Source organism: Camelus ferus, chromosome 7, assembly GCF_009834535.1.
Source record: "Camelus ferus isolate YT-003-E chromosome 7, BCGSAC_Cfer_1.0, whole genome shotgun sequence".
NCBI lineage: Eukaryota > Metazoa > Chordata > Mammalia > Artiodactyla > Camelidae > Camelus > Camelus ferus.
Genome location: NC_045702.1, coordinates 29,604,482 through 29,614,754, shown reverse-complemented (window position 1 = coordinate 29,614,754; position 10,273 = coordinate 29,604,482). Strand labels below are relative to the sequence as shown.

At 41.4% G+C, this 10,273-nt stretch overlaps 1 protein-coding gene across 8 annotated transcripts in view; it reads left to right on the top strand.

Annotated features, from left to right (window-relative positions):
• The first annotated feature begins 3,223 nt into the window (after positions 1 to 3,223).
• ST7 (suppression of tumorigenicity 7) overlaps positions 3,224 to 10,273 on the top strand; it is a 283,140-nt gene continuing 276,090 nt past the window's right edge. For 7 of the 8 annotated variants that reach the window (XM_032483629.1, XM_032483630.1, XM_032483631.1 and 4 more), the window contains exon 1: positions 3,224 to 3,410. In XM_032483629.1, the coding sequence (XP_032339520.1) occupies positions 3,260 to 3,410 (151 nt within the window). In that variant the 5' untranslated portion in view covers positions 3,224 to 3,259. Of the gene's footprint in view, positions 3,411 to 3,812; positions 3,918 to 10,273 lie in introns of those variants that run through there. The other variant, XM_032483637.1, reaches the window with a different exon arrangement.

Below are 10,273 nucleotides of genomic sequence, written 5' to 3'. Positions count from 1 at the left end.
TAAACCAGCTTAAGAGGAATTTAGGAGTATATTGTTTTTGACATAATTTCCATAAAAGGCCATTTAATTCTATTACACAATCCATAGGTGGTTTACACCTCTTGAAAAAAACTTTCAAGGAAGCTCACCATATGGTGGAAGACCAAATCTTAACTCTTTTCCCTGAATTAAATCCAAGTATACTATTCTTTGCAAGATTTGGAGAGATCGTGTGCCAAACACAGCATTATTCGTATTAGGAGGTAAAGAGGGCTATAAACAACAAATTACTTAACATTAAAAGCCCCAGTTTACTAACAGGAGAGAGATCGACTGGGTTTTGTGCTAAGCATTTTTGTTACATATCTTGCTGAATCTTTGCAACAACTTATCTAACAGGTACAACTGTAATCCTTTGCACAGGTGAAGAAACTGACTCACAGAAACTCAGTAACGTGTAAAGAACACCCAGTTAGTGAATGGCAGGACCAGGAATCACCGAATGGCTTCAAGCCTGTACTTTAATAGCCCACCATAAGTTCTCTGGTGACACAACTCAGGGACAAGACAGTGAACTCTAGGGTGGGGAAGGAGTTGGTGTCACAAGGGAGGTGATATTTCAAGTTCATCTCTAAATAAGCTGTTATCAGGCAGTTGTGGCCAGGAGAGAAGGTTGGCTGGGAAGGACAGCACAGGGAAGTGTGCTACAGGCAGGTCCCATGGAGCAGGCCAAAGGTGTGAAAGAGAATGGCATGTTTGCCGAAACGCTGGTGGTAACAAGAGTGTCTGGGGTGGGCTATGAGGCTGCATATAGGTTTGCAGGAGTGCCCTGCAAGGGCCTTTTGTACTACGTAGAGTTTATCCCTTAGGAGAGGAGTGGATGGAGCCTTAAGAGATTTGTGCTTTGAGATAATTCTGTCAAAGAAATGTGGAAAAAGTTGGATTGAGGGGGCAGTGAGGGCTGCTGGTGGGCTGTGTTGGTTGTGGGGAAACTGGAGGCATTGAGCCCACTACCTTGTTCTCTGTGATAGTTGATCAGGCTGTGAGAGACTAAAAGCTATCCAAGGGGAATAGAGAGAAGTGACAGATCTGAGATGTACCTAAACTACTGATGACCAGTTGAATCTGCAGAGGAAAGGAGCTGAGTGACAGTGAGGAATCTGGGTGGGATGATCCTCAGATTCCCAAATAAGGGAGCTGGAAGGGTGATGCCCATTTCCCTGATGGAACTCTAGAGGGAGGAGCAGCTGGGGGTGAGGAAGTACTGAGTTCCATTTTGGATGTGACGAGCTTGGGGTGACTGTGGGACAGCCCACTGGGAGATGGTCAAGTGGTTGTGGGACTTGTCTGGGTTGTCACTATTTCATGAATGGTCCCACTCAACAGCCACTCTATCCTTACCCTGCCTATCTTATCAGTCATCCAGGCCTGTCAATTCTACATCCTTAATATTTCTTTAATCCCCACTTACATAAATCTCTGGATTGGTCATTTGGATTAGTGTGTACAATGCCAAATAACTGTGAACACCTTAGTGTTTCTACAAGGCCCTTCAAAATCACACTCTTCAGCTTTATCCCTCTTGGCACTGCTCCATGTCCTGCACTCCAGCTATACTGAAGCAGATGCAGCTCCCGAGATCGATTCTGCATCCAAGCATAAAAATAAGTCTGCAACTCCAACTCCAATTTCTGGCTGCACACCACAGAGAGGCAATGATGAGTCAGACAGGACTGACCCTTCAGGAGCATCTAGTAGACAATCAGAAAATTGTGGCTCAACTGAGTCATACTTATGTCCCTTCTTTGAGGTTCACTGACAGCAAAAAGCCAGGCCCTAGGATATTCATTTAAATTAAGAAGGCAGTCCTATTGCAGATAATTACTTAATCATCACGTAAAATAGACGTTTCATGTTTTCATGTTGTTTTATTCTACTGAGAGTCCAGGCATCATTGTTAGACAAAAACTCGGTAGTGTGCTGCAATGAGTATCTATAAAAACCTCTATGTGTGTCAGTTTATCTTTGCCTGTATCTCACTGCCACAGTAGATCAAATGTATGGAGAAACCGATAGCTGAGAGTGAGAATGGAATTAGTGACAATGTAAGAGTAGTTCTTATGTGTGCTATAATACATAAAATGCATGTGAAAAGTTAAAGGAGCTTGTTTTATTGTAAATGAAACTACAAGTAAGCAGAACAAAATTTACAGTAAAATATTCTGCTGAATGCTCATAATTCTAAAAATGTCTTGGCTGTTGATTGGATAACTTGCGATTGCTTCATTACCATCCAATACACAGAAGGTGAAATTATTTATGAACAGAAAGAGACTCTAAAATTTCATTTGGTAAAAGCAATGTTTCATTCAGTACAGACAAAAAAAGTTTATAATTTACTTCTTGTTTAAAGTAGCCAGCTCATAATAAGCCGAAATTATCCCAGAGAATTGTTTATATTAAAAACAGGCTGAGAGTTGTTGGAACTGTCATCAGCCCCCAAATTGGAAGACAAACATTCTTCTTGTCAGGATTTCTTCAGAAATCCCCTGTGCTGCTTCAAGGAAGATAAAACAAAGGTAAATCTAGTGTGCAACCCAAATCTTGTTTAACAGAGTGATTTATCTTCAGGCCTACTAACCGGTGACAGGAACACGTCTTTTTTTTTCTAGTTGCCCGGGTTTGTTCATCCCTCTGAACCTAAATTCTGGGAGGAGTAGAGCATAGCGTTTGAGATTTCGGACGCTGGCTTCCATCACACTGCAAATGAGCCTTGGCTGGAGCTGAAGGTAAACCTCTCAATCACTTTATGCCTCAGTTTCCCTTCTCTGTATAATACGGATTGCTGAAGGGAATTTGGGGAGATTATACAGACCTTGGAACAGCGCCTGCCATACAGAAAACTCTCAAAATATATGAGTTACCATTAATATGTCAAGAGTTTCCCTCAGCGCGCCACTTGGCCTGTCTTTCTAAATATTAGCATATTATAAATGGCATCAGAACGTGAGGGGCACGGGCCACGTGATCCTTCCAAGAAAGCCACTCGTAGGGACCTTCGGAGAGTTAGCAATAAGACTGGAAAAGGAAAGGCAAGCGCGCCCGCGGCCCCCGCGCGACTTCCCGCCGCGCCCGCGTCCCGGGCGGCGGGCGGGCGGGCTCCGGGGGCGCCCGGGTCGCGGCGGCGACGGCGGCGGCGGCGGCGTGAGCGGCGCCTCCGGGCCGGTGAATCATCCCGGCAGACACCGAGAGCCGCGGCAGCAGAGAGCAGCGCCGAAAAATGGCTGAAGCGGGCACGGGCTTTCTGGAGCAGCTGAAGTCGTGCATAGTTTGGTCTTGGACTTATCTCTGGACCGTGTGGTTCTTCATCGTCCTCTTCCTGGTCTACATCCTGCGGGTGCCCTTGAAAATCAACGACAACTTGAGCACAGGTAAGGCCCGGGCGCCCAGGCCCGCGGCGCTCGCCCCTCCCCCGCCCCGGAAAGTTAGTGCAACTCGCGCGGGGCCGCGGCCGGCGGGGGCGGCGGGGCGCGCGCTCGGGGACGCGCCGCGGCCGCGCACCGGACGCCCGCGGCCACCCCCCGGGGACGCGGCGCCTCAGCCGGCGGGGCCGGGCGGCCGGGTTGACGGGGCGTGCGGTGGCGGCCGGCGGCCTTCTCGGCCCCGAGGCCCCGCCACCCTGTGGAAGAGCCGCGGCCCCAGGCTGACCCAGCGGGCTGCGACGGCTCCTCGGCGCGACATGCTCGTCGGCAGGCGACAGATGAAACGGAGGTCAGGAGCGAGGGAGTTCCCGCGGACGCCCCCTCGGCTGTCTGCGCGTGAACCCTGAGGGCTCCTCAGACTTGGACCGCGTCCTTCCTCTCACGCTGTCGGCCGCGGCACGCCGAACGCCCGAGTGTGGTGGGACCCGGCGTGGCTCCCCACGGTGGCGCCTCTCGGTGGGTCGCGGGCGCTCCGGTGCGGGTGCCACCCAGGGATGCCCAGCGGCGTAGCCCCCAAAAGGACTGAGCCGCATCCGGGGCCGGGCTGTCCGAGCGGCGCCCTCGGGGGGCCTCGGTTTGAGCCCCTCCACCCCCGCCCCCTGGGTTGAGAGGGGAGCGGCGTCGCTCAAGTTTAGTACCGGGAGAGGGATTCTCGAAAGTACTATCAGGGATTTGGATGACGTGTCAAGTTACCAAACGGAATGTCAGAGGGACAAAAGGAAAGACAAGAAATCTGGAATTTATGATAGTTTTAGATGATCTCTACCCCTGTCTTCCTCTTCTCCCCGTCTGCATAAGGCTTTGGTAACTAGTCGTGTCCAGAATCTTAGATAAAGCTCCGCGTGCTAAGAAGTGAGCCCCGCAGGTCTCATATCCACGGTTTTAAGTGCACAAGGTAGTTAGAACAGGATCTGAAACTTGGAGCCAGCTAACTGAATCATTAAAAAACAACCGCAAAGAAAATTCGCACCAACAGTAACACTCCAGAGACAGATCAGAAACTATAAAGTATATTTTGCTGGAAGGGTTACAGTTCTTCTTGAAGTCTGGAATTAGTTGTGGGACTCGTTAGGTCTTTCTCTTTTCTTTAAAAAAAATTTCGCGGTAATTTTGGAGATCCTTACAGTCTTGAATATGTATATGTGTTTGTATATATTCTACCTAGTGTATGACTTACATACTCTTGGAGTAGGGATTTGGAAATGCATTTTGCTGCATGTTGTTAGCTGCATTAGACAATTTATAGAACCCTTGAGATAATGTACTCAATTTTGTTAGGAAACTTGTACTTTTAAATACTAAATCTCAGACAGCGTGATTAACTTGAACTTATATTCATATTTACATTTATTCCGTAGTATACCTTGGGATGGTGTCTTTAGGTTGCAGATAGGATTCTACACCCCAGAATCGTCTTGCCATTTTAATAGGAGCTGTTCAACCCTTGGATTCATTCACCCTAGTGATGATGACTTTGTGGCTTTTCATCTTTTAGAGTGGCTGCTTATCACAATACTTACGTTCCTTGTTTTAGGCAGATATATCTCTGAGATACTTTGTAGTCCCAAAGTCTTGTAATTTTAAGAAGTTGTTTGAATATATGTGGCAGTAGAATCTTGTATTTATTGGTAAGTAGGTTTGATTTTTTTTCTCCCAAAAAATTCATTGTAGGATTTTTAAAAATGTGAACGTTTCTTATCTATTACACGTTTAAAATTTTAATTTCAGAATACACATTTGTGATACTGTATTTTCGTCAAGTAAGTTAAATAATCATCTGTGTGTGTGTAGATGTGTGCATGTGCCCATAAGTGCACAGACCAGTGCTTTATACAGAACAGGCAAGAAGCAAAAGACCTGTTGGGAATGTGTGTAGTTTTTAAGGAAGAAAAATGTTTAGGTCTTTTCCCAGCATCTTGAAATATAGCATTTCTTGCAAACACCTTTGTTAATTTGTATAGGGTTATTTCTCATTTGTGAGAAAGGGACAGAGAAAATATGAAAATGAGCAGGCCATCTGGGCTGAATCTCATCAGACACATGGCAGAGGGAGCCTGAGGCTATTTACCCTAGTGATGTTGGACTTCTGTTTTCAGTGTGGTTTGATGCACATTTTCGTCATAAAAGGAGGTAAAAGACAAGCACACAGAGAGCACTTATCTCTATGAGAGAAAGTTGGGGGAGAAGGGGACATTAGACCTTCCTGTGGTGGAACTTGCCCATGCAGGGAGAGCTCAATGGTTCTAATGGGACTGATTTTGCCGTTCCTAAGCCCTGTAGTGCTTGCTCTTCCTATGGCAGGGAAGGCACCTGTCCTTGGAGGGGCCACTAAGTCTAGAGCTGCTTTTAGGGAGCTGTGGGTGGCCCGGGCCTCCTTCCTCAGGGAAGCTGAGGACACCGTCACAGCGACCAAATCAGTGAGGCAGCCAGCAGTCAGGGCTTCTATATCACAAGCCCAGCTCTGTACTTGTAAGGTTGTGAAGTCTGGTAAAAATGTTCCTGAGTTGCTTTAGGTATCTACTTGGCATGTTCTTTTCCGTAGCTTGATTACCTGAGGTGACTTTAATGTTTCTAACCTCATTTGTTCACATTTTCTGGTAAATGTGTTTAATTTGATTTTTTAAAATTTGAAGTATAGATGATTTACAATATTATATTAGTTTCAGGTGTAACAAGACAATGATTCAACATTTTAATAGATTATACTTCATTTAAAGTTATTATAAAGTATTGGCTATATCCCCTGCTCTATACAATATATCCTTGTAGCTTATTTATTTTATACATAATAGTTTGTACCTCTTAATCCCCTACCCCTGTCATTCCCTTCCCCCCTTCCTTCTCCCCACCGGTAACCACTGGATTGTTCTCTATGCCTGTGAGTCTGTTTCTGTTTTGTTATATTCATTCATTTGTTTTACTTTTTAGATTCCATATGTGAGTGATAACATAGATTATTTGTCTTTCTCTGCCTGACTTATTTTGCTAAGCATAATCCCTCCAGGTTTATCTGTGTCGCTGCAAATGGCAAAATGGCTGAGTAGTATTCCATTGTGTGTGTGTGTATATATATATATATACACAACTTAGGTTGCTTCCATATCTTAGCTATTGTAAATAATGCTATGAATTTTGGGGTGCGTGTATCTTTTTGAATTAGTGTTTTTGTTTTTTTCAGTTGTATACCCAGGAGTGGAATTGCTGGGTTATATTGTAGTTCTGTTTTTAGGTTTTTGAGAAACCTCTATTATGTTTTCCACAGTGGCTGCACCAATTTACATTCCTATCAACAGTGGACAAGTGTTCCTTTTTCTCTGTATTCCTGCCAACATTTGTTATTTGTGTTCTTTTTAATGGTAGCCATTCTGACAGGTGTGAGGGGAATATCTCATTGTGGTTTTGAGTTGTATTTCTCTGGTGAGTAGCGATGTTGAGCATCTTTTAATGTTCCTGTTTTCCATCTGCATGCCCTCTTTGGAAAAATGTCTGTTGAGGTCTTCTGCCCGTTTTTTAATTGGGTTGTTTGTTTTTTTGATGTTGAGTTGTATGAGCTGCTTATTTACTTTAGATATTAACCCCTTATCAGTCATATCATTTGCAAGTATTTTCTCCCATTCAGTAAGTTGTCTTTTTGTTTTGCTGATGGTTTCCTTTGCTATGCAAAAGCTTTTAGGTTTAATTAGATCCCATTTGTTTATTTTTGCTTTTATTTCCTTTGCCTTAGGAGACAGGTAAAAAATATTGCTACAATTTATATCAAAGGGTATCTTCCTCTAGGAATTTTAACTATAAAACTGGTTAAAACTGTCTGATACTACATTTAGGTCATTAATCCACTTTGAGTTTATTTTTATGTTTGGTGTTAGAGAATGTTCTAATTTCATTCTTCTAGATTTAGCTGTTCAGTTTTCCCTGCATCACTTATTGAAGAGATTGTCTTTTCTCTACTGTATATTCTTGCCTTCTTTGTTGTAGATTAATTGACTGTAAATATGTGGGTTTATTTCTGGGCTCTCTCTTCTGTTCCATTGATCTGTTTGTTTTTGTGCAAGTACCATACTGTTTTGATTACTGTAGCTCTGTAGTATAGTCTGAAGTCAGGGAGCATGATTACTCCAGCTTTGTTCTTCTTTCTCAAGATTGTTTTGGCTATTGTTTTGTCTTTTGTGTTTCCCTACAAATTTTAAAACCATTTGTTCCAGTTCTGTGAAAAATGCCATTGGTATTTGGATAAGGCTTGCATCAAATCTGTAAGTTACCTTGGGTTTAACAATATTAATTCTTCCAATCCAAGAACTCAACATATCCTTCCATATGTTTGTATCATCTTCACTTTCTTTCATCAGTGTCTTATGGTTTTCCGAGCACAGGTCTTTTACCTCCTTAGGTATGTTTATTCCTAGGTATTTTATTCTTTTTGATGTGTTGGTAAATGGAATTGTTTCCTTAGTTTTTCTTTCTGGTGGTTTGTTGTTGGTGTATAAAAATGCAACAGAATTCTGTATATTAATTTTGTATTCTGCAACTTTACCAAAATCATTGATGAGCTCTAATAGTTTTCTGGTGGCATCTTTAGGACTTTCTACATATAGTATCATGTCATTTGCAAACAGTGAGAGTTTTTCTTCTTCCTTTCCAATATGAATTTCTTTATTTCTTTTTCTTGTCTGATTGCCGTGGCTAGGACTTGCAATGCTGTATTGAATAAAAGTGGTGGGAGTGGGCATCTTGTCTTGTTCCTGATCTTAGAGGAAATGCTTTCAGCTTGTCACCATTGAGTATGATGTTAACTGTGGGTTATATATGGCCTTTATTATGTTGAGGTATGTTTCCTGTATGTGCACTTTCTGGAGAATTTTTATCATAAATGGACATGGAACTTTATCAAAACCTTTTGCTGTATCTATTGAGATGATCATATAGTTTTTATTCTTCAGTTTGTTAATGTAGTATATCTCATTGGCTGCTTTGTGAACATTGAAAAATCCTAGCATCCCTGGGATAAATTCCAGTTGATCATGGTGTATAATCTATTTAATGTATGGCTGGAACCAGTTTGCTGATACTCTGTGGAGAATTTTTGCATCTGTATTCTTCAGTGATATTAGCTTGTAATTTTCTTTTTCTGTGATGTCTTCATCTGGTTTTGGTATCACAGTGATGCTGATCTCATAGAATCAGTTCAGAAATGTTCATTCCTCTGCAATTTTTTTTGGAATAGTTTGAGGAGGATAGATATTAACTCTTCTCCACGTGTTTGGTAGAATTCACCTGTGAAATCATCTGGTCCTGGGCTTTTGTTTGTTGGAAGTTTTTAAATTCAAATCTTATACTGAAAAATGAATTTTAAGAAAGACAAGGGAGAAAACAAACATATTAGGAATAGCACACATTGGTTAGATTTGATAATTGATTTTTGATGTTCTGCCTTTGAGTTGGATAGGAGAGTGTTAAAATAGTTCTATGATTTACTGAAAATAGAATGAACTTTGAACAAAGTTAAAAAAAAAAAACCTAAATTATACTATTGTTAGTTTTCAAGTGAATTAATATCCTGAAACAAAGCTTTTCCAAAAGGGCAGAAAAGTTTATTATAGATAGAAGCAGTCATGCAGGATATTATTCAAGAAAAACAGAATAGATTAATTTTTTAAAAAATAGCACCATAACTTAGTTTATATTGTGGTGTTGATAACACTTTCTCATCTACACTGTGTTCTGAGGTTTTCGATGTTGAATTTAAAACATTTTGCATGGAAGCACCTTTTCTTAATTGTGCACCTTTGCCATTTTTTGCACAAAGCAACTTAAGTGATTTTCCAACTCTTTTTCTGTTTCCAGAAAAGCAAGTTTTCAAAGATCTTTTAAATCTTATTTCATTCCTTTTGGAAAACAAATATAATAGTCTAACCTAGGTTTAAGATTGTTTATGTTATAAAACTTTTTTTGGGGTGTTAATTAAGTTGATAAATACAGATGCAAAACTTACATTACTGAATGGAAATATACATAATTTTAGGTGCAGCTCAGATTTGAGTATCTTCGTATTGGAAATAGTTGCTCTAAATTTAATTAACACTCTGGATTTCTTGTTTCAAGGATCTTGTTGCAGTTTACCTAGGTTTTTTGCCCCTGCTATGGCTTTTGTTTCAAGTGCTCTCCCCATGTGTAAATTCCACCCATCCTTCAGGGGCCAGTTTGCATGCTGCCTTCTGATCCTTTCAATCGAAAGTGATGTTTCCTTCACTTTCACTGTACATTATCTGAGAGGCATGTTGGCAATTTTTATCTTGCATAAATTATAGTTGTGTGTGTATAATGTGTGTCTGTCAGTGTTTGTGTATATGTGTCTCTTTTTCTAAATACATGTTTTATAGCTTTTACTAGACTCTAGTTCTTCACTTTCCAATATAATTTCTTGCACACAGTAGTTCCTTACATTCACTGGGTGAATGAATCTCTAAGTTGTGTTGTAATCAGTGAGTTGGGATCGGAACAATGGAATTGACCAAACACATTACTGGGTACATGCCTCATTTGTTTTCAGCTTTATGTTTTTTAAAATTAAAAAATTTTATTATTGTTATTTTTTTAATGGAGATACTGGAGATTGAACCAAGGACCTTGTGCATGCTAAGCATGTCCTCTACGACTTAGCTATAACCCACCCTTTAAGTTTTCAGCTTTAGAGCAAAATCAGAAACTGTCACAAAAACTTAAGAATTTCTGTAATGGGTCATATGAGTTTATGAACACATAAAAGGACAATTTTGTGATTGTCAGCTTTGAGTTGAGGATATATCACAGACATC